This window comes from Miscanthus floridulus, chromosome 8, assembly GCF_019320115.1.
Source record: "Miscanthus floridulus cultivar M001 chromosome 8, ASM1932011v1, whole genome shotgun sequence".
Taxonomy (NCBI): Eukaryota; Viridiplantae; Streptophyta; class Magnoliopsida; order Poales; family Poaceae; genus Miscanthus; species Miscanthus floridulus.
Genome location: NC_089587.1, coordinates 118,212,019 through 118,236,475, shown reverse-complemented (window position 1 = coordinate 118,236,475; position 24,457 = coordinate 118,212,019). Strand labels below are relative to the sequence as shown.

At 45.9% G+C, this 24,457-nt stretch overlaps 2 protein-coding genes across 2 annotated transcripts; both read right to left on the bottom strand.

Annotated features, from left to right (window-relative positions):
* Positions 1–277: 277 nt before the first annotated feature.
* On the bottom strand, positions 278–5,136 carry LOC136473392 (chromatin remodeling protein EBS-like). The gene is made up of 5 exons (XM_066471041.1): positions 4,880–5,136; positions 4,453–4,795; positions 4,279–4,347; positions 1,716–1,854; positions 278–603 (listed from the first exon to the last, which is right to left on the bottom strand). The coding sequence occupies exons 1-5, from the start codon at positions 4,950–4,952 to the stop codon at positions 577–579; spliced, it is 651 nt and encodes a 216-aa protein (XP_066327138.1). The 5' UTR covers positions 4,953–5,136; the 3' UTR covers positions 278–576.
* A 992-nt stretch (positions 5,137–6,128) lies between these two features.
* On the bottom strand, positions 6,129–9,060 carry LOC136469799 (uncharacterized). Its single transcript, XM_066467859.1, has 6 exons — positions 9,045–9,060; positions 8,492–8,564; positions 7,920–8,394; positions 7,780–7,829; positions 7,500–7,596; positions 6,129–7,376 (listed from the first exon to the last, which is right to left on the bottom strand). Exons 1-6 carry the CDS (start codon positions 9,058–9,060, stop codon positions 6,129–6,131), a joined length of 1,959 nt encoding a protein of 652 aa, XP_066323956.1.
* Positions 9,061–24,457: the final 15,397 nt, after the last annotated feature.

Genomic DNA, 24,457 nt, shown 5'->3' with positions numbered 1-24,457 from the left:
CGGCGGCAAGTGGTAGGAAACGCTGCGACAGCCGTGCTAGTTGAGAATGTTGCTGTCTTCTATTATTATTATTTTGAGAAACGGTGAAAGAACGAAGATTTTAGGCCGGTAGTGCAGAGGCCCAAGAAGCGCGGTGCAGACGCCGCCTGCAGTTGTTTGCTCAATCAAACAAGTGGCAGCTTTGAATCGAGCCCAGCACTGAGCTGGCAAAAGCAAATTACAGTACAGTACCACTGACCAATGACAATCGATGATGCGGCCACAGCAACAATGTACATGTATCAACAACCGCATGACTTGCATTATCAGACACAAGGGGGTATGTTGAGTCAACACAGTGCATTAACAACGGCTAAGCTGACCAAGTCAACACAACGACTGTTCTTTCTTCTTTTGCCCCTTACCAACAACTACATGCCATGTCACACTGGCTACATCGAACAAAACCGTTCCCCTAACAGCAAACACTAGGTTCTAGTGCACTGTACACATCTGCTCTCACCACAGCGAAAGGGCTGATTCACCACAGAAGCAGCACATCACCCCTTACCCATGGATGTTGGCACTAAAGAGTTGTCACCTCCTCTGCCTTTTTGATTCAGCCTGCAATTGGCAAGCAGCCACAAGGGAACAAACATATATCAGCAAAACGGTGATAGAAAGCCAGATGTTTTCTTTTGTGGTTCAATTAACAATATGCCCTGTGCGCCAGTGCCTACTAAAATCGTAGCAAATAAAATACATTTATATTGCTGTGTTAATCTAGTTACATAGGCTGGTTGGTGGCAGACAGAGCAAATTACAGATTCACTGCCTTTTTTTTCCCCTTTATGCACACTATAGCTTAAAAGAAAAATAAACGGACTTGCTCTAGTATCATTCCAATAATCAGCCACACCTACGCCAACAATACATAAAGTTTAGGTCCAGATTATGGAGTTAAGTTGAAAAGTGTTTATATTCATGACGCACAAGCAACAGCAGCCCAGATATATAATATTCTAAAAACAGCATGAAGCTCCACTCCATGAAGGCTCAGAAATAAGCATAGTGAAGGTTTTGGTGGAAATCATGGGGCAAAGTGTTCATTAGTGTCTGAATATATAAATATAAATATTCATGAGGAGCAAGCAACAACAGCCTGGATATCTAATAATCTAAAGCATCTTCTTCCAAAAAATGCATAAAGCTCCAACCCATGAAAACTTAGAAATAAGCATACATCAAAATTTTGGTAGAAATTAGGGAGTAAGAAATATTCATGATGCACAAGCAACAACCTACATATCTAAAGCATCTTCCAAAAAATTGCATAAAAAACCAATCCATGAAGGCCTAGGAATAAGCATGCATCTGCGTTCCGGTAGAAATTGTGGAGTAAGGTTGAATAATGTCTGAATACATCGACTTTCACGAGGCATAAGCGGCCTAGATATTTACAACATCTTTCTAAAAGCTGCATGCATGGTACAAACTAAAGATTATGTTTTGGGTGATTTCATCAGAGCAAATAGAGAAATGAGAAATGCCTTCTTGGATGTTTGCTAAGTCATTACAACAGGATGAACATGAAATTGTTGGGAAACAATGCCGACATCTCAAAGAACTCCAAAAAAAAACTGAACCAAATAACCTAGAGACACAAAAGATTAAGATTAACTATTTGGAAAAAAGAAAATACCTAAAAGCATATAAAAAATAAACAATTAACTTACCTTGGGCTCAGAATTTGGTGAAGTGGCATATGCATTTGAAAGTCTCTTTGAACCATTCTCTTTCAAACAGTCTGAGCAAACAAAGTGATCTAGCTTTTTGGCCTGTTCAATGGTCATAGACATGCAAGATGGATGGAACCTGCATATCATAGGACATGAACGAGGTAGGAACACAGTAACATATGTTAATAGAACAGTAATGGCAGCATAATAAGTACAGAGAAAAGTAAATGTTTTAGATTCAGAAAACTAATATCTTTAGGTTTATTTGCAAGTTCCTGAGTCCTGACACCTCAAATATCTCTGGAAGGAAATCCAGACAGATTTTCAAATTTATTTTAAAAAGGTTAGGTGATATGACAAGCAAGGTCAACACATATAGCTTCAATAACATGCATGCCATGGTTTCAAAGGCGACTAGGCATCCAGGTGAGTGTTGGGTCCGCATGGACACCAAGGTGGCGCCTAGGCAACAAGGCACCACTATTCCCCAAGGCAAGCTGGGTACGCCTAGGCGACGCCTTTGAAACAGAGATGGATGCAGATTTTGCACTTCTATAGTTCTATTGTGACGAACATATATGATTCCCATAGGATGACAGTTTTTTTTATTCAAGTTAATGGCACCTAAACTCTTAAAGCACTACTGTCACTGAAGATTCAAAACAGATGGGGTATAAACATCATGAATGAAACATGAAAAAATCTACAGGTTAGTAGGTTATGACAATTCTCTTAATACAGCTATAAAAATCTAAATATACTGGCACACAATCCTGAATCCTCTAGCACCCAATTGTATAAAGTGTCATGTATAAGATTATGAATTTTAGATGAAATGGTTATCCTTCAAGACAAAAGCAAAAGTTCAATTCCTAAACTATCCTATTTGGGACCATATAGAGCGAGAGACATTTTTCCTAACATCTACCGATTGGCTGTTTGGATTTGAGCATCTACCGATTGCAACCAACAAGCAGCTGGGCTATCAAAGTGCATTTTACCCAAACCCAAACAGAGTTGTCAACCCCATACATAGTATTTCTCACAACACGATTGTCAGATACGTGGGTTCTCGCCGTCGAATTTGGGAAACTAGAGCTTAGGTAGGTGGCCAGTCACCAGTGGGATAGTGCAATGTGGACGATGGCGAATGCGGCAAACGTCAAAACCATAACAGGACAAGGAGAGGAATTAGGAAGAGGAAGCGAGGGTATACCATTAACCGGGACATGGGTCCAGGTCGTATCTCATCTTCCTTTCCCACACGCGAAGAAGCAGCACTGCCCGATCTCCTTCACCAAGTGCGATCGCGTGTGCCGGAACCAGAGGCGGAGCTCGCCCGCATGGCCACACGCGCCAAGGCCGGGGGCAGAGCTTGCCTGCACGGCCGCACATGCCAAGGACGAGGCGGAGCTCGGCCACACCAAGGGCAGAGCCAGATCTCACCGGGGCCAGCCGCATTCTTCTTCCTCCCCTCCTCCGCAGGCAGGGGCAGGCAACCTCAGCCACGCTCTCCTTCCTCCTCTCCTCCGCCAGACCTCACCGGCACCTAGTCCGCGCTCTCTTCCTTGTGCTCCTCACGCGCGCGTTCAGCGCCCGTCCGCCATTATTTTGGGGGCAAGCTGAGCACGAATCTGAAGGGGATATTCCCTAGTGGGATCGTCTTGTCCCTCTGAACCAAACAGAATAAAAGGTGGGATATCCCATTCCATCCCAGGAACCAAACACTTCCTAAATCTCCGGCTATAGCGGCCGCTACAGCCGGAGACCGCGGTTGCACAGAGCAGCGGCTAGGATAGTTGACTTTTAGCGCTATGTGATCAAAGGTGCTAATAGCCGGATTTAGCGCACGAAATCCGCTAATCAATGTGTGATTTAGCACCACTTACATTGTTGAAACTCGTCGTTCCTCACAGGACATTCATCAGAACGCTTCCAGCAGCGGGCCGAGACCTTCTCTACTGTCTACTGCAGTTACAAGAGAACCTCCTTGTTCAGCATCATCCGATACTCCGATCCAGATCTCCGCCTCGGCGCACAACAGCAGCAGCAACAGCTCCGCTCGGTGAGGTGCTCCGACCACTGGTGGCGCTTGCTGGCCGACCACCTCTGTGTCCCCAAGCCCCTGTGATGTGTGCTCGAGCTCCTATGCGATCTAGGAGCCCTGCTGCGCCATGGCCGTCTCACCCACGACGCTCTCCCCGAACACAGCCGCGAGCATGTACGATGGAGGGCACAAAGTCCTCCCTGGCATAGGTGCAGCAGAGGCCGTTTTGCAGCAGAGAGTGAGTAGTGGAAAGTGAGAGAGGCAGAGTGCAGGCAAGACAGAGTTGGGCTAGGAAACAGATAAAAGGTGTGAGCGTCAGTGAACTTGTGAACTTGAGCACACTGTGTTGTAGTGGGGATAATAGTGGCGATTAGCAGCTATGGCAGCTCGGTGATGATGCCACTAAACTCAATATACGGAGATTTAAAACATTGCTTTGTACAAGCACAGAATAGACGGAACAAACGCAAATATCAGTGAAATGTAAATTGCAAATCATTGAGACAAATGTACCAGTCCTTGCAAGCATCGCACTGCACCATGAGGTCATCGGGGTTGTATGGCATCTCACATTTGCAATACCTTGAGAGAAAAATACACACACCCAAATTATCACAAGCAGGCTCAAAACGCATGCACAGAAAAGGAACAGTCAATCAACAATGAAAGGATTAAGGAGCTCCGTACACTGCCACGCGGTCAGGGGTGAACGAACCAGTGGCCGCCTTATACTCGAATCGGCAGAAGAAGTCCTCAGGCCCGACATTGTCAAGCTTGGTGTAGTTCTTGAAAGAGTGGACAACACACTTCCCCTCAATGGTGTGTGCGCTCTGCAGGTCGAAATGGTCGGAGAGGAATAGCTCCTTGGCGCCGTGGAATTGCCGGCGGCCGCCCTTGGACTCCTCGGGGCGGTAGTACCAGCGCACCCGCACCCGCACGCTGCCGCGCCCGTCGGCCTCCATCTTCTCCACCCGCGCCACATACGGCTGGTTGTCCGAGTCCGACGCCCGCATCAGCACGCAGTCGCCCACTTCCCGGCACAGACATTGCAGCAGCATCAGATACCTCTCGCAGGAAAAACAGATACAACCGGATCGGGGGTGCGGGAAATTACCATGGACGACCTTGTTGGTGCCGCGGACGGTGTACGAATCCACGTCCTTCTTTCCCTGCTTCGTCTTCGCCATGGCCGTGGAGCGAGGACCGATTTGGAGGGGTAGAAACCCTAGCAAGAGGAGAAACAGAAACCCTAGCAAGAGGAGAAAAGGGGACCCGAGCAGAAGCGGAGAAAGAGTGGTTGCTGCTGGGGGCGGAGCGGGGAGAAGGGGGAAAGCAGTTTAGGGGGACATCAGCGTCTCCAGCACTAAATCCACTCTCAATCTCAATTTTATTTTCTTGAACTTCACTAGAGCGTGCGCGTGCAGAAAATCCAATTTCCTGCTGCACACTCCAGTTTGGAAAAGAAATTATTTTGGCTGCCAAACAAAAAAGGAAAAAAAAAATGACCCCCTGCCTTGGACGCCCTCGCCCCCCTCTCGTCTACCGCCCCCACCGCGGGCGCTAGGGTTCGTCGGAGCTCCGGCGAGTTAGGGCCAGTTGCAAAAAAAAAAAAGGAAAAAAAACTGACCCATGACTCCGACGTCCTCGCCCCCGCCGCCGGCTACCGCCCCACCGCGGGCGCTAGGGTGTGGCAGAACCACCCAAAATAGCACGTTTCTAGAGGCGCTCGTCTCCCACTAAACACTAAGCACCCTGAAAGTAAGCTATATCGGATGGGTCCGTCGAACACACCCGAAGAAAGAACTCAAATAATCAATGTTTTTCCTTCAAGATCCAATAATGAGAACGAGTTTACAATACTTAGTCCATTTCATACAACAAGACTTCTTAGAAATATATTATTATAATACCAAGTTCAGAGTCAGGCCCGGCCCTGAGTTTTTTTTGACCTAGAACAAAGCTAAAATTTTGGACCTTTTTATATGAATATGATACTAGTACTGGTACTACCCATTGATAGCATATACACACACATTTACAAAATGTTGCTAGTAAGCAGTTAACTGAATGCAAAAGCAATGTTCATATGAAATCATTTGTATACATATTAAATTACCTCAAAAATTTCTTCTAGCATTCCTTGATGCGAAGTCATCGATGATGGTTTCAATATCAATCTCATCCAACAATCGCTTCTCAATGCATAATGTTGCCAATCCATTTAACCTCTCTTGCGACATTGTAGATCTCAAATAGTTCTTCAACAATTTTAATTTTGAGAAGCTTCTTTCAGCTGATGCCACAGTCACTGGCATAGTAAACAAGATGCGATAAGCAATGGAAATATTAGGATAACAATCACCTTATGTAACAAACTCAAAAATCTCCATAGCTGTCATGTCTCTTTCTGGCAAAGCGGATTGCACAACCCTTAGCTCAGAAATTAGATCATTCAAATCAATGTCAGATGAGCCATTATGAGAGAAAGCTACTGCCAATGTTGTGCAACACAAATTTAGTTCAGGACCATCCAAGGACTTCAAGATTGTTGAACTCATTAAAAACCCAAATATCTCATTAAATGACTCGAGTCGGTCAAATCTACTTTTCAATGATATTTTTGCCATATCAACCAATACCAGAAAATAACTAACTTTAAAATCCTTCTCAGCTTGCAAGATGACTTCCTCACTATTATTTTCATCAAAATGTTTCTTTCTAAGAGCACGACGCTTTATAGGAAATGATGGCTCAACACCCATTTCAGATGCAATTTCTTTAGCAATGACCATACTAGAAGCAAACCCATTATTCCTGTAGGTCTCAAAGTAATCCATTATGCCTTCTATCTGTCGCATGGCAGAATCAATGCACATAGATGATGATTGCAATTTTTTGCTCACTTTATTGACAACAAATAAAATGTCATGCCAAATAACCATGCCAAAAATAAATTCAAAGCTGCCAAGAACATCAAATAAATTCTTTGCATCACTCCTATCCTTGGATTCAACATCAGGATCTTCACTTAATGCAAGTAAAGCTGCCCTTAGCCGAGGAGCTTGATATCTAATTGCTATAACACTTTTAATCCGACTCTCCCAACGTGTGTTGCATAATGATTTCACAGTTAGACCATCAACATGATCAAGCAAAAATTTCCATCTTTTGGTAGAACCAGCAAATAATACATATATTCGTTGCACGATTCCAAAAAAAGTGTCAGCTTTAGTGCAAGACTTGGCCATATCACAAAGAGTAAGATTAAGACTATGACAAGCACATGGCACATATTTGGCTCTTGGATTAATTTCAAGCAGCCGACTTTGAACGCCCTTATGTTTTCCTTTCATATTAGAACCATTATCATAACCTTGTCCCCTAATGTCATCAATATCAAGACCAAGTGACTTAATGGCATCAACCAAAACATTGAAGAGCCCATGACCTAATGTGTCATCTACCTTCAAGAAACCAAGAAAGTATTCCTCTATTTTAATTTTACCATCAACCATGTCAACACATCGAACCAATAAACTCATTTGTTCTTGGTGACTAACATCTGGGGTACAATCAAGAATAACAGAGAAATATTTGGCTCTTCTAACAATCTTGATGATAGAATTTGTAATATCAGAGGCCATAAGAGAAATCAACTCATTCTGAATTTTGTGGCTGAGATAATGATATTGAATGTCTTTGTTTTGAATACGTCTAAGATGGTCTTGCATTACCGAATCAAATTCTACAACCATCTCACAACAAGCTAAAAAATTCCCATTTTGATCATTGTAAAGCTGCTCATTAGATCCTCTAAAAGCCAAATTACGTCTGCCAAGAAATTTCACAATGGCAACTATTCTTAATAATACTAGCCTTAAGCGCTCTTTCTCCTTTGAGATTTGTTGTTGCAACTCTTTGTCAATTGTTTGTTATTTCCGTAGCCTAATTCTCAATTGATTCCATGAGGTCATATTGGAAATGTGCTCAACACTAATTTCATGCTCCCTTAACCTCTCATTGACATGCCTCCAATCTCTAAACCCATCATTCCCCAATGAACTCTTGCATTTGTTAGAATTAAAAAGCTTACAACAAAAGCAAAATGCTCTGTCCAAGTGTTTGGAATAAACTAACCATTTTCTATCATGTACCTCTCCATTGCTCATTTTTCTAGAGTAATATGCATAGGAAAAATGTCTATCATTGGCATCCCAAGGGAATTCAAGATTCTCTTCTCTTATAGGCCCCTTCTCAACTAATGTATCCTTTGCTTTGTTATTAAGTTTATCCCAATTTCTTGGATCATAAATATCGATAGAAACTGGATCCTCATCAATAATAGTAGGTTCTGTTTCATTTGAATTAAATACGTGCTCATGATCACTCACATTATGTTCATCCACGTCGATGTTAACATTGCCTTCCATATGGTCCTGATCTTCTGGATTAGCATTAGCTGGTTCCTCCGCAACAACTATCGCCAATGCATCTGGATCTCTTGAAGTGCTTGTATTACTCTTAAGAAATTTATGAAGAGCCCCTCTCTGTGATTCTACCAAATCATCTATTTGCTTTTTCTTCTTTCTTTTGTCGTTGCCAGAAGGATACTTTCTTGATGACATGGTACTGTTAAAATTTAGAGAAACAATTAGTAACAATAATTTTAAATAATATCATTATGCTAGACAAGTAAATTCACAAAGATTAAATAAGTATACACTACCTTAGGGAGTCAAGTGCCTTGCAGATTAAATCACAATTTGCAAATCCTAAATGATGTTCGGCAGTCGTGGTCCCTGAATCACTTATTAATCAATCACAAAATGACAAAAACACTTATTAGATTCAACATAAATACACAATTACATAAAAGTTGGGTAGCGTCGGCTATGTACATGATTAGGGATCCTAGGAAGAGATTCGTACCTGGTTGCTGACTTGCTGCCGCCTCCCTGCTCGAAGCGTAGAATATGTCATTGCCGACTTGTCGTCCTCGCCCTATGCGGACGTGCCCGGCCGGCGATCGACTCAATGCCTTGCGGCGGTGGCGTGAGGATGTCCCTGACGGCCTGACCCTGAGCCGAGCACATCTATGTAGAGGAAGTCCAATAGTCGAAGCCGAGAAATCAGAGACGAGTCGTGTCGTCGTGCAGAGCGTGATCGCGGAGACGAGTTCGTGACAGATGCGTGTGTTACTGGGCTGCTGCGTGCCTGGCTGCCTCCGTATGTTACTGGGCTCTGAGATGCTGAATAATACTAATGTATACTCTACATACCTGGGGAGGGGCCCATCGGCTCCCTAGGCCTGGGACGACTGCCCCTCTCGCCCCTCCCTAGGGCCGGGCCTGTTCAGAGTGCGGAATTTAAACAATAGAATTACAATAAACATCTATGGTAAGATACAAGGATCCATCTATGCCCACCAGAAGAATCCTTCTCACAACAGCCATTCCTCAAGCGGCACCTGCAACATGGGTAAATAAACCCTAAGTACACAACGTACTTGCAAGACTTATCCGACTAGTGGGAATAATTTCCCGACTCCAAAGGATATGATAAGCTTTATAGTTTGCTGGGTTCTCTTTTTGTAAAAAGCATTACTAGTAGTGAATCCTTATGTATGTATTTTATTAGCAGTCGATTAATTCATTAGCTAACCATTCTAGGTAAGTACTTGTTCTAGTTTCAACAAAGAGTTGAGCAATTTGATCCATTCATTCCCTTTCATCTTCTAGTTCTTACTATGGTGCTAGATCATAGACAAGTCATACCATATTACATGGTGATTCGCGAACCAATATAACCCAGCTGGGTATCCCGAAACACATGCTCCGCTTGTACCCCAAGCACAAGCAGGACCAACCCACCATTCTCCTGTTAAGGGGTCTAGGTTCCCGTCCAAACTTGGACTCTAAGCCCCCACACCTGAGTTCTGGACTTGGTTTGGTGCTTAGACCTCTACTATTTCCGCCTCCAATCAGTCAGTCTGGAAAGAGCCAGAACCCACGACAAGAGAGCAACGAGCCTTCTCGCTCCCATAAGCAAATATGTGCTCAGAATAATAAGTCTGTGACCTGGCTAGAATCCAATGCAATGGTCGGTCCTTAACCGATACGGATAGAGAAAATAGTGTAACCAAGCTATGCCCCATTGGCCGCGGGACACAACCTATTACACCCACCAATACCCATACCATATCCCTACCCGGTCTCCATTTTTTCTTTCACCATTTTATTATGAGAGTGATAATAATAATCACATATTGCAAGTAACAGTAGGTTACTCACGCTACTGATAGCCTAAGCATAGCAGCTACTCGACCTATGCTAGTAGGACTTATAGGTAGGTTTATCTATGCATTTAGTTTCAACAATAAGCATGTAACGTAAATGCACATCACATATACATATCCAGTGATTATTCAAAATAAGGGTTATGCACCAGGACTTGCCTTGGGCAGGCGGGGTATCAGCTCAGTCAGTCAGTGGTGGCTCTGAGACCTCCTCTTGCACGAGGATCTCCTCCTCGTACTCCTCAATCACCTCCTCGAACTCATGGTCTTTGATGGTCATGATCTCCGCCAACTCGTTCTCTACATGCATGCGATGATGATACAACACTTAGTATTTTTGCAACAGCAGCTCCTAGAATAAGAATACATATGGTAAACTACTAAGCTAGCTCTAATGACTAAGATACTAAGCTAACTATCATCTTTATCATGTAAAGTGTTAGGTTCAACTAACAAACACCTAGCTTTACAAATAAAGGATATATCTTTATTTCTACTAAAGATTTAATGTATATTTGAAACAAAGTGCATTTAACTACCCTTATGTTAAGTCTATTCTAAAGCTACAAAAATTACAGTGAGCATATAATAATACCATGAAGCTACCAAAAGGTCCTAATATGGCTAGAGAGGGGGTGAATAGCCTATTTAAAAATCTACAAATCAACTAGAGCTATTTGATTAGTATGACAAATAGTGAAATGCAAACTTGCTCTAGCTCTACAAGAGTTGCAAGCCACCTATCCAACAATTCTAGTTGCAATGATTACTAGGCACACAACTTGCAAAGTCACTACTCACTAAGAGCTCTCAAACTTGCTACTCTAAAGAGCTCCACTAAGTGAACTAAAAAACAAAGCAAGCTCTCAAAACTAATTACACTAAAGAGCTTGCTACAACTAGTTTGCAAGAATATAAATGAGTGAGTAGGATGATTATACCGCCGTGTAGAGGGATGAACCAATCACAAGATGAAGATTATGTCAATCATCAATCACTGGGAGAATACAAATGACACGAGGCAACCAATTTTCTCCCGAGGTTCACGTGCTTGTCAACACGCTACGTCCTCGTTGTGTCGACCAACACTTGGTGGTTCGGCGGCTAAGAGGTGTTTCACAAACCTCGTCCACATGATTGGACACCGCAAGAACCTCCCCACAAGTAAGGTAACTCAATGATACGAGCAATTTACTAGAGTTACCTTTCGGTACTCCATCGGGGAAGGTACAACTCCCCTCACAATCACCGAAGGCGGCCACGAACAATCACCAACTCGTGTCGATCCTCCACCGCTGCACCAAGCCATATAGGTGGTGGTAACCACCAAGAGTAACAAGCAAAATCCATAGTGCAACATGAATACCAAGTGCCTCTAGATGCAATCACTTAAGCAATGCACTTGGATTCTCTCCTAATCTCACAAAGATGATGGATCAATGATAGAGATGAGTGGGAGTGCTTTGGCTAAGCTCACGAGGTTGTTATGTCAATGAAAATTTGCAAGAGAGTGAGCTTAAGCTGGCTATGTGGCTTAAATAGAAGCCCCCACGAAAACAGCTGTTGTACCCCTTCACTGGACACTGATCAGGGTGACCGGACGCTCCGGTCCTACTAACCGGATGTAGGGCTCAGCGTCCGGTTGCCCGATGGCTGCCACATGTCATCCTGCGTTCAACAAGAGTCGTCTGATCTCAACGGTTGACAATTGACCGGACGCTCCGGCACAAGTGATCGGACGCTGAACCCATAGCATCCGGTCGTTTACAATAAGGTTCCAAAACTAATTTTCTTCGACCGGACTTGTCCGATGGCACTTGACCGGACTCAGCCAGCGTCCGGTCAGTCACCCTGACTTCTGTGCAGCTACGTCAGCTTTGACCGGACGCATCCTTCTAGCGTCCGGTTAGTTAGAGGCCCAGCGTCCGGTCATATGACCGACGCCAGGATATCACTGCCACGCCTGACCGGACGCGCCGGTCTCCCTGAGACCAGCGTCTGGTCAGTTGTAAAACAGCAAGACTGACCCTCTATCATCTCTATCTCCTTCACCCTTGCTCAAATGTGCCAACCACCAAGTGTATCATCTTGTGCACATATGTTAGCATATTTTCACAAATATTTCCAAGAGTGTTAGCACTCCACTAGATCCTAAATGCATATACAATAAATTAGAGCATCTAGTGGCACTTTGATAACCGCATTTCGATACGAGTTTCACTTCTCTTAATAGTACGACTATCTATCCTAAATGTGATCACACTCATTAAGTGTCTTGATCACTAAAACAAAATGGCTCCTATATTTTATACCTTTGCCTTAAATCTTTTGTTTTTCTCTGTCTTCTTTTCCAAATTCAAGCCTTTGATCATAACCATGCCATCACCATTGTCATGATCTTCGTCATTGCTTCATACCTATCTCATGATTACTTTGATAAACTAGGTTAGCACTTAGGGTTTCATTAATTATCCAAAACCAAACTAGAGCTTTCAACTATCACCATTTTGCCACAAAAATTCCTACAATATTTAACCTAATAATATTAAGCACTTTCAAATAATTTAATAGCTCCTAGTATCAACATGTATATATATGAACTAAATACACTAACAAATAGAGCACAATTTTAGGAACTTAACAAAATTGGTTTCATAATTTTTGGATACCTACATGATTTTATATGATTTATCAAAGATCAGCTCAGAAATACAAATAAAAAGCTATTTCTATTCTTCATGAAAAATCTAAACTGATTTTTGGGCCAACTCTTGCAAAAACACCCTCGCATTATCAGAAAATAGCACGAACACTACACGTACTATTTCTATAGACAACGACTTTGCAACGGAACCCTCGAATCTTTCTCCTCTTTACAACAACAAGGCCTCCGGCCCTCCCCGCACGCTCCGACGCGGCGAGCGGTGGCACTAGCGCTTGCACCGGCCACACGGGACCCACGCTGACCTATCTACGAGGCCGACTCTCACCTAGGGTTCGACGTGAAGCGATGGGCGGTGGTGGCACAAACAGGGGTTAAGTAGAGCGGGCTCTCCCTGATGGCGGACGACCTGCAACGGTGTCAATCGCGTTCTGGTGAGCCACAACGCTAATGGGACGGTAGAGGTAGGGGATAAGCACCAGGGGCACACCACGAACTAGGCCGAAGTGGTGGTTCGATCGGCAACAACCTGAGCAATGTTGTCCATGTGCGCGCGACGAGCACGGTGACGAACCACGGCGGACATGGCCACGTCAGCAGCAACGGGGAGGCGGTAGCGCTCCCACTGGCGTGCGCACGGTGGAGAGGGAGCCAAGGCGAGCTAGTGGAGCAGAGGAATTAGCACGGGGTGAAGTGGTGGAGGCTGGCCACGATACAGGCGGTGGCAGGCAAAGCTCCAAAATTAGAGCTCGACCAAGCCGCAATCAAAGCGGGGTGGGGTCGGCTAGAGAGGGGACGTGAAGGCGGAGACACGAGCATGAGGAATTGATGAGAGGTGCTCGCTCTCGGTCTCACCATGACACGACACGACAGTGGCGGAAATAGAGGGAAAAGAGAGAAATGGAGCACGGCTGTGGGCTCGGCTCGTCCTTGCCTTGGCGAGACGCGAGCGACGAGCTCGAAAGGCCCACGCGCCGGCGCTACGGACAATGTGTGCCCGTGTCTGACCGGCGTGGCTTGCGCGCCGCAGTGCCATAAATGGCATAGTGACGGTGGCTCGCTCACGTGCGGAGACAACATGAACAGGGCCGGCAACAGCACAGAGATGCAGCGGACCACGCGGATGCGACAACGATGCGACAGCAGCGGCAGTATCGCGACGCGAGGAGCAGTGGCGGACCGACGGTAGCGCAGCGCGGGATGGGGTAGGTGGCAGCAGCAGCGGCTTCGCGCGGCGGGCCATCGACAGCTGAGCCATGGCCAGGCCAGAGGTGGTCACGGTCGGCCACGCGCGGCAGCGCGTGCACGCGCACGTGCGACCAACGCGGCGACGCCGAGTGCCCAAGCGCAGTGATCGCAGCCACGCGACCAACTAGCCCGAAACCGGTAACAAGCACAAATTTTAAAGTGCTCAACACGACCATACGGTTGCTCCTAAACCTAAACTGTCTTCACCATGCTCAAGATGGCACATGACACTACCAAATCGAGCTATAACACTGCACCACACTTTAATCCAATCTCTCACAATAAATTGCTAAACATAGCATTGTCTAGCTGTCGACAGACTTGAAAATTCCTAAGTTTTTGAGCTGAATTTGATTTTCATTTGCGATTTCTAAGCTAGTGGAAATATTAGCTAGTAATATCATTTTTTGACCATAAGTATTTTATTGTCATCTACAAAGTTTGTACTTTCAACTTTATTAAGGTGACACATATATATTCTATAGCATTTTTGCTTAATAAAAATTGATTTTAAACCCTAAGTGATATAACATGAGTATCGAATCAACTTTTGTTTCGTATTTTAGTTGATTGTTTCGAGTTATAGAAATTAATCTACACACTTTATCATATGCATTAATACATAAACATGATACTCATAATATGTTTTAGTAAATGATTGACGGTGTAACACCGATGGTGTTACAGTGGAGAGCTGAAGGCTACAAGTAGATAATCGGAAGCCTCAGCAGAAGTGGAACACGCCTTCAACGGGTATGATGAAGATCAATGTGGATGGGGCTTTCATCCCCAGTTCAGGTATTGCTGCTGTAGGCGTGGTAATCAGGGATCATTTAGGCCAGACCAAGTTGGCATCATGGCATTTACTTCGTCATTGCAGGGACGCCGAGGAAGCTGAAGCTATTGCATGCCATGAAGGAAACGTCCTCGCTGCACGGTGGCCAGATGTTCCAATGATGTTGGAGACTGATTATGCCGTGGTGGCCGCAAAGCTGAAAAGTAATGGGCAAGACCGTTCGATTGGCTGGTCTCTTATTCGAGAAGCACGGATGGCTATGGATGTCTTGTGCGGTTTGGAGATTGCTAAGATTAGTAGGAGCCAAAATAATGTAGTGCATGAACTTGCTCATTTTGCTATTAGGTCGGGTTGTAGTGAAGTCTTTTTTTCTTCTTTTCCTGATTTTGTTTTTGTCTCTAGTCTATAATGATGCTATTTGATTGGTAATAAAGTTTGTTTCGCAAAAAAAAAGATGACACTTGCACATGATTGTCACAAATATATTACTATTTTTTAATAAAATATAGCGAGTGATGCCTAAAATTTCTAACAGCTTGGGTACCGATAAGGTTGTATGGGATAATGCTGTAACTTGCTAAGGCTTCAGCTCATTCCCCTATCAAAACTTAGGGCACACTCTGGACATTCTAGCTACTTTCAGTGTGCGCCTTTAATTCGCGTGTCTTTTTTTTTTTGTTATGCTTTTACATGTTTCAGCTGCTTTGAGAAGTGGAGGCCACCTTGTGGTTGCCTGAGTGGCCTGGCTGATTTGCAATGGCAGCCCGGCCTTGTGTAATTTGTGCTCCTCGGACAGATGGACTGTGTGCCGTTTTTTTTTTTTTTTTTTTTGCTGGCGCAGGCTCCTTCTTCCTTGGAGTTGGACGTGATCTGGTCTGTTGCAGAGATGATCTGAAGGTGGGTCTGTTTCCTAATAGTTTCTTATTGACCTTGCGCGCACCATGCTCTGAAACTTTCCATCCAAGCACATTGTTGGGCATGGATGGATCCTGCTGTCTAGGCTGGAGCATCTGGTAAAGCTTGCTGCTTTTGCCTGATCACTTTTCCAGCTCCTTTTCCTTCTAGGATAGGATGGGATCACGCCCGATATGATCACTATACTATACTAGATGATGCTACCATGTTCAAAATCAAAGAGCATATACCGAGTGGAATGGGATGATTTAAACATCTACTTTATCTTCCAAATTATAAGTCGTTTTTACTTTTTTTTGTTTATTTATCTTGATACGTGTCTAGACATATTATTATATTTAAATGTATAGTAAAATGGATGTACTAAAAAATCAAAGCAAAGTGGTATATAAATTCGGTGTCAAGCAGGCTGGATCGAATCATCTTTGATGGAAAAATTTTGTGGTGTAATCATGCATGCCAGAGACTGATGGCATCAGACTCTGAACTCTGAGCTGCGATCTGAAACGAATAAGATCACACCGGATCTTGTAGGACCCAGGCCACTTTGAGTTGATCGGATTAAGATTTAAGAATATGCTGGACGGAGTAGAGAGTACCTTTTCCATCGCACTGTTGACGGACTGTTGTTTACCACTGCAGGAGGATTATCTCACAAAATCTTGCAAGTATCAGTACTACTACTACAATAAAGAAAAGACCAACAGGCAACAGCAAAGATGTGTAGGTAGGGTAGCGTTGGCTTTTCTCAGGTGAAAGGAGGACGCATGCATGTGGCATCTGAAACATGGAGCAATGGGGATAGTAGGGCCGCTTTTAGTTGCCTGCCGAATTGGCGCAGCCGGAAATCCTGTAGCACTATAGTATTTCGTGTGTATTTAGTAATAATTGTTCAATCGTTGACTAATTAGACTCAAAACGTTTGTCTCGCAAAGTACAACCAAACTGTACAATTAGTTTTTGATTTCGTCAACATTTAGTACTCCATACATGTACCGTAAGTTTGATGTGATGGGAAATCTCCTTTTTGCATAGTGCCAAAGTTTGGATTTTTGTGGAACTAAACATGGCCTAGTTTAATTTGCTGCTAGGAGTAGGGCCTTGTTTAGATGCAAAAATTTTTGCAAAATGGCTACTGTAGCGTTTTCGTTGTTATTTGGCAAATAGTGTCCAATCATAGTCTAATTAGGCTTAAAAGATTCGTCTCGTGGATTTCGTCTAAACTGTGTAATTAGTTTTATTTTTTATTTATATTTAATGCTTCATGCATGCGTCCAAAGATTCGATGTGACGGAGAATGTGAAAAAATTTGTAAAATTTTTTGCAAACTAAACTGGACCGAAGAATTTCGACGATGGACGTGCGTGCGATTGTAGTCAGATTTCAGATGCTCTATTTCTCACTTGACCGTGCATTCAGATGCCAGCAAACTACCCCCATTGGCCAATGGCGTTCACTTGACCGTGCATCTCGGCTCATCAGTCATCAATCAGCTGGCTATGCCATTACCCCAGTTGCATGCTCTGGCTTGCTCATGGACATGCCATGACAGTGTCAGCCAGCCGTTTACAGCTCCAGAACACGATGACCGGCTCATAATCATAAGGCTAGATTATGACAGATAGACACGCACTGACGCACGGGAGCTCAGATGCGTCATCACACACTGACATTTTTTTTTTCTGTACGTATTCCCTCCGTATTACTAGTACGTAACTCACGTCCAGATTTGCCAGGTATGAACACTTGAACAGCTCTGAAGTCTGAACCCATAGGTGCGCATCATGCCAGAAGCCAGGTCCACAAAGATTGTATGGAGAACCAAAAGCGATCGAGGACGTCTCCGCACTGTCGTCCTCCCCTTGTTCCTCCGGGTCCAAAACCATCGATGCTCAGGTCCCCCGTAGATGCACACGCGGAAAAGGAGACGGATGGTAGCAGTGCCACATTGTAACGCAAGATTACGGTTTCAATTAAATTCACCCCCAGTAAAACCATTTCTACCATTACCATGGCCTGTGTGTCTACTAGCTCTTTTTCTTTAAACGAACCGGGCTCTTTTATTTAAATGAACTGTGCAGGAGAGTTGCCGATCAATTATATATAAAAAGAATGAACATAGACTGGTAATAGTCCATTCGTTCCAAATTATAAGATATTTAGGTTTTTTCTAGATATATTATTTTTATAAGACGTTTTGGCTCACAATGCTACATAAAATGCTCAATTGGGCATTTGCACTTTAATTTTGTCATTGTCAAATAACTTTTTCTAAACTCATGTACTAGAGACCAAAGAGAACACTTGTAGCAAAATTTGGTCCATAAAAACTATAGCAGTTTGATATATTTCTTTTTGTCAAGTCTGATTTACCCTCACAAACTCAAACCTTCTCCTCGAACTTCAATATCAGATAAAATACACTTTAACTTTCAAAATTAGATAAAATACCCCTCTGACCATTTCAAGTGGTTTCTTGAGTTTTGCTAACGTAGTAAATGGGGTCTACATATCAGGTGGTCTCTCTCTTTCTCATATATAAAAAACACATAACTTTTCATATGAAGTCAGGTGAGTACAAATTTTATATCAAAATTGTATAACTTTAGGCGCCCACAAAGAGGTGAAGTTTTGGTTTACTTCTAAGTCAAAGTGTCGGTGCAGAAAGTGACCAACTAGTAAATATTTGTAGTTTTGCTGTACGTTGTGATCGGAGGTGGCCTAGCACTCAATGACACAGGATTTATACTGGTTCAGGCAACGTGCCCTACGTCCAGTCGGGGTCGGTCGGTGACTTTATTCCTAAGCCCAGGTGCTCGAAGTCTGTAGTGGGGTTACAAACGAGAAGGAGAAAGGAGGGGGTATACAAGAGGTTCGGATGGCTCCGACCGAAAGGGTTGCGGTCGGAACTTGGTGGTCCTACGGTCGTAAGGGGTTGATGTCGATCTAGTGAGTCTGAGCTTTTTGAAGTCGATCTCCCCTCGTTGGAGGGAGCGCATCCCCTTTTATAGATGAAGGGGATGACTTTTACAGGTGAGAGGGAGATAGTACAGATATTTCTAAGCCTTGCTGCCTACGGTGATGAAAACTGGATAATGGTTGAAGCCCCCCAATACTGTCGATGTCGCTGTAGGATGTCAGATGTGCACGGGGAGTCGAGCTATCTTCTTCAGGAAGGATGGACGCCGATACCTGCAAATACTTCTGGATGCCTAGTGGCATGTGAGGAGCCGCGCTATGTTCACCCGGTATGGCAAATCCTGGAGCCCATACCGCGATCGATGTTCAGAGACACGCGAGGGAGGGCTTACCATATGGGAGTTTCTAGCAGCTCCTACAATACTTTGTGTCAGAGTGGCTGTAGAGCACTGTTTCGTGCAGGGTATGGTCCCTGGTATAGTGGTTTTGACTTGTGAGCTATGCCTTGCCTTTCTCCGCATGTCTTCTGGTTCCTTCCGAACGGGGAGCCCCAGTCGGATGACTCCAGTCGGCTCTCGATGCGTCGGTCGGAGAAGAGCGGTGAGCAGGCTTCTTATGAGCCCCGGTCGCGGGGTCGGAGTCGCGGGGTTGGAGTAGGAAGCAGCGTTTTGGGCCAAGCCTTTCGATTGGAGAGACTGCTTGGAGACGGCTGGTGCCTGAAGCGAGTGCTCCGGTCGGAGAGGTGGGCCAAAGAAGTTGACGAGCGGGTGCCTGTTTTTAAGGGTAGACCTTCCGGTCGACGACCAGACTTCTCTTCCGGCCTGCTGTGTTTTAGTTTTTTGGTCCATCCCATGAAATATATGTTGTTTTCCTGGGCCGAGCCCGGGCGTGGAAGATGGTCTTCGAGGGACCCCGAGTTTATGAACCCGATAGGAGCCCCTGAGCCCCCGGACGATTTGAGCCGAATCGTCCAGGGGATTTTTGTCTTGCTGGCGGGTGCGCGCGAGCGCACCCGTGGGTGTAGCCCCTGAGCCCCCGGGTGGTTCGGGCGGAACCGGCTGGGGGGTTTTTGTGTTGTGTCTATGGGTGCATGTGTTTTGAGTTTTAAGACATGATTTTGTTTAACCATGGCGTCGTTGTGCAGCCGAGGTGTTTTTAAGCGCGGGGATTGGATTGAGACAGAACTTATTGATCCCGGCGTCGGTGCGCGTCGGGGATCAGGCGAGGAAGTTTAGTTTTGGATGTAACAGAGTTCGATCTTTGGCTTTGGTGCGCGCCGTGGGATCGGGTAAGGTGGAGTTACGAGTAGACCCAGGCGTCGGTGCTCGCCGTGGATCGAGAGAGTTAGTTTTAGTTAGTGAAGCCATCTGATGCCGTTATGCGAGTTTAGGAGTCGCGGTCCCAGGAGCCATAGCCGGATGTTGCCGATCCTATCGACGCGAGTTTAGGAGTTGCAGTTCCAAGAGTCATAGCTAGATGTCGCCTATCCCATCGACGCGAGTTTAGGAGTCGCGGTCCCAAGAGCCGTAGCCGAATGTTGCCTATCCTGTCGACGCGAGTTCGGAGTCATGGTCCCAAGAGCCATAGCCAGATGTCGCCTATCCTGTTGACGCGAGTTTGGAGTCACGGTCCCATGGCATTTAAGCCCCTGAGCCTTGTCGAGCCTTCATGGGGGTTGTGAGTTATTTTGTGCTACCCCATCCGGTTCCTCACAACTGGAGGGGCTGAGTTTCGTCGCCTATCCTGATCGCTCGGGCTCGAAGACTAGCTCGGTGAGCTCGCTAACGGGTGTGATCGAGTGGAATCTGGGTCCGTCGTTCGTGACGGGGTTAGCATAGCCCTCTTGTGGCATTCCACTACTCCTTTACCTACAACCTGGCAGATGCCTAGGTCATTTTGTAGAGCGACCCAGGTGGCCTGACGGCCTCCCCTCGATGGGGATTCTGTGGGTCTGGCGAGAGGTTCAGGATCAAACGAGAAGGTTGAGATGACCCGGTTTGCCAGACCGGGCGAAGGCTGTACGGTGTTCATCTACGGTTTTCTCCCCTAGCTCTGTTTGGTTGCTCATGTCGAATGAGGCAAGCCACCGCTTCATGGCGCAACACGGAGCGTTCTGGTGCATTTCGCTGCACGTGCGATGCTTAGTTCCCGAGCCCCCGGGCGGTTCATGCCCTAACCATCCGGGGGATTCAGGCGTATGGAATGAAATGCGCATATGGATGTATGAATGTTTTAAATTGAAATAGAGGGGCTTTGATAGTGTTTTACCTTGAAGACTAGAGAGACGGGGTTCATCGGGCTCCAGTTGGAAACGTCCGTCCAAGACCTGTGCTTGTCAATCGTGGGTTAGCCCTCATGTGAACAGTTTTGTATTTAATGAACATATGCTTACCTTGATGACCTGAGAGACGGGGTTTGGAGAGCTTCAGTCAGAAATGTCTGACTAGGACCCATGCTCATCATTCGAGGTGGAGTCGGCATGGCCCGCATGGGGTGCCCCTTCGCTTCCTACCTATATCTCAGGTGCTTATCCTGAGTGAATCGATCGACTCAGGAGGTCGGTTGATCTATCCTAGGTGACTCGATCGACTCAGGGAGGTCTGGTTGTCTCTTCTGGCGTTCAAGTGAAGTTGTAGAGTGGCCGTAGTAGTTTTAAATTTGTGGGGGACGTTCGTGTGCTTAACAGCTATAATGGTATTTTTGTTTTCTGTGATGGAGTTATTCCATTTGGGGAAGCTTGTTCCCTTCCGTTCCTTAGTTTCTCCTTAGCATAATTTTGTTTTAAATTTCTTTCTTTCTTGTACCTACCCGTTTGTTCCGTAGGTCGCAACTTCACGAGCCCGGAGCGTGGCTCGCGAGGCTCGGCCGGTTGTAGCCATAGAAAAAGGCGGGGTGCAATCAGTCAGAATTTTTAAAGCAAAGCTACGTAAGGTAAATTTAAAGGAATGAACTACCCCTTCATTAGGGTAGGAAGGAATTTCTCCATACAACAGTAAACAAAATAGAGAGGTAGTACTCAATATTTGTATATTTATGGAGCCTTCGAGCGACCCGGGTTGAAAGTGTTCGGGCGGGGGTGCTCTTACAGGAGCATGTGCTTTAATCGAAGGTGTTTAGACCGATTCTAAAGGAAAAAACGACGTAGCTGTTCAATGTTCCAAGTGTTGTTGGGAACATTGCCATTGTTGTCCTCCAGTCGGTAGGTGCCTGGTCAGATTACCTTGGTTACCGTATAGGGTCCTTCCTAGGGTAGAGAGAGCTTGTGTTTTTCCTTCGTCGATTGAGTCCTTCGTAGCACGAGATCACCAACTTCGAGAATCCTTCCTCTGATCTTCCTTTCGTGGTACTTGTAGAGGGTTTGTTGATAGCAGGCGGAGCAGATGACGGTTGTCTCGCGAGCCTCTTCGAGCAGGTCAACTGCGTCTTGTTGAGCCACCGTGGCTCGATCGCGGTCAAAAGCTTTTACTCTCAGTGCGCCGTGGTCGAGGTCAGAGGGCAACACAACTTCCGCTCCGTAGGCCAGGAAGAAAGGTGTGAATCCTATGGATTGGTTTGGGGTCGTTCTTAGGCTCTAGAGGATTGCTGGGACCTCTGCAACCCACCGCCCAGCGTGTTTGTTGAATCAGTCGAAGATGCGCATCTTGAGTCCTTGGAGGACCATGTCGTTGGCGCGTTCAACCTGACCATTAGTTCATGGATGTCCGACCGAAGCCCAATCAATTCTGATGTCGTATCCATTGCTGAAGTCTTGGAACTTCTTCCTAGTGAAGTTAGTCCCGTGGTCTATGATAATACAGTTAGGAACGCCGAATCGATAGATGATGTCGAGGAAGAATTTGATCACCTCTTCCGAGCAGAGATTGGTGATGGGCTTGGCCTCTATCCATTTGGTAAACTTGTCAACTGCTACGAGTAGGTGGGTAAAACCACCTGAACCTTTCTTGAGAGGTCCCACCATGTCAAGGCCCCAGACCGCGAATGGCCAGGTGGTTGGGATGGTTTGGAGCTCTTGCGCTGGTAAATGGGTTTGACAAGCGTAGAACTGGCATCCTTCGCACCTGCGGACGACCTCCTCTGCATCTCGTAGCGTGGTGGGCTAATAAAAACCTTGGCGAAAGGTTTTTCTGACTAGGGACCTTGGGGCCGCATGATGCCCGCAGATCTCAGAATGGACCGCGAGGAGGATCTGTTTTCCCCGACTGGCGGGAACACACTTCATGAGTACTCTTGACAGACTTTGTTTATAGAGTTCGTTATCGAGCATGACGTAGGTCTTGGCACGTCGAGCAATTCGTCGAGCTTCAGTTCTTTTAGGTGGGAGAACCTCCTCGAGGAGGTAGGCGAGCAGTGGTACTTGCCAATCTATTTGATCGAGTACCAATATGGCGACGTCCGCGGGTGATGTCGTTATAGAGGTGCTGGGATCAGAACCCCCAAGCACTGACTGGCTATCGGGGTGTGTCTAGGTTGGACCTTCCAGGATGCGGGCGGACGGCTCGTGGACGTCGTTGACAACGACTCCGCTCGGGGATGGATCTCGCCTGGTGGCCAGTTTTGCAAGGAAATCGGCGACGGTGTTGTCCCTTTGAGGGACGTGATGCAGTTCAATTCCCTAGAATTTGTCCTCGAGCTTGCGCACCTCTTGGCAGTATGCTGTCATGAGGGGACTTTTGTAGGAGGACTCCTTCATGACTTGATTGACAACTAGTTCTGAGTCGCTGTGGATGTAGAGTCACATAGCGTCAAGCTCGATGGCGATACGTAGTCCGTTGATAAGGGCCTCATATTCCGTGGCGTTGTTTGAAGCTGAAAAGTGAAGGCGGATGGCATAGCGGAGCCTACTCCTATCTAGGGAGATCAAAACCACTCTAGCCCCCGAGCCGGGTGCCATTACGGATCCGTTGAAGTACATTGTCCAGTACTTGTGGGAGATGTCCTGGGTTGGTAGCTGGACCTCCGTCCATTCGGCGACAAAATCTACGAGAGCCTGAGACTTAATTGCGGTGCGGGGGGTATACCTGATGTCATGTCCCATGAGTTCAAGGGCACACTTAGAGATTCGTCTCGTGGCATCACGGTTGCGGATGATGTCTCCGAGTGGGTATGAAGTGACGACTATGACTTCGTGGTTGGTGAAGTAGTGTAGGAGCTTCCTAGTCACCATTAGTACGGCGTATAGGAGTTTCTGCACCTGGGGATACCGGACCTTGGGGTTGGTAAGCACTTCTTCAATGAAGTATACAGGTCGCTAGACTTTGAGCTGGTGTCCCAGTTCCTCCCTCTCTACGACCAGGGCGGCGCTCACCACATGGTTACTTGTCGCGACGTAGAGGAGGAGGGATTCTCCCTGCTTGGGAGTGACGAGGATTGGGGCCAACGTTAAGGACGTTTTGAGGCTTTCGAGAGCCTACTAGGCTTCCTCAGTCCAGACGAAGGCATCCGTCCTTTTGAGGAGCCTGTAGAGCGGCATCCCCCGTTCGCCGAGCCGGGAGATGAAGCGGCTTAAGGCAGCCAGGCAACCGATGAGTCTCTACATGCCCTTAACATTGCGTATGGGGCCCTTGTTGGAGATGGCCGTGATCTTTTCGGGGTTGGCTTCGATGCCGCGCTCGGATACGATGTATCCAAGTAGTTTCCCCTTTGGAACCCCAAAAACACACTTTTTAGGATTCAGCTTGATGTTGAACCTTCAGATGTTTGCGAACGTCGTGGCCAAGTTTGCGATCAGGTCACAAGCTTGAGCTGTTTTGACCACTATATCATCAACATAGACGGCGATCATTGGTTTTGGCCGCTCGGCCTGATCGGGCTAGTCGAGCGGGTCGATTTGGTCAGCGAAGAATTGCTGCATGCACCT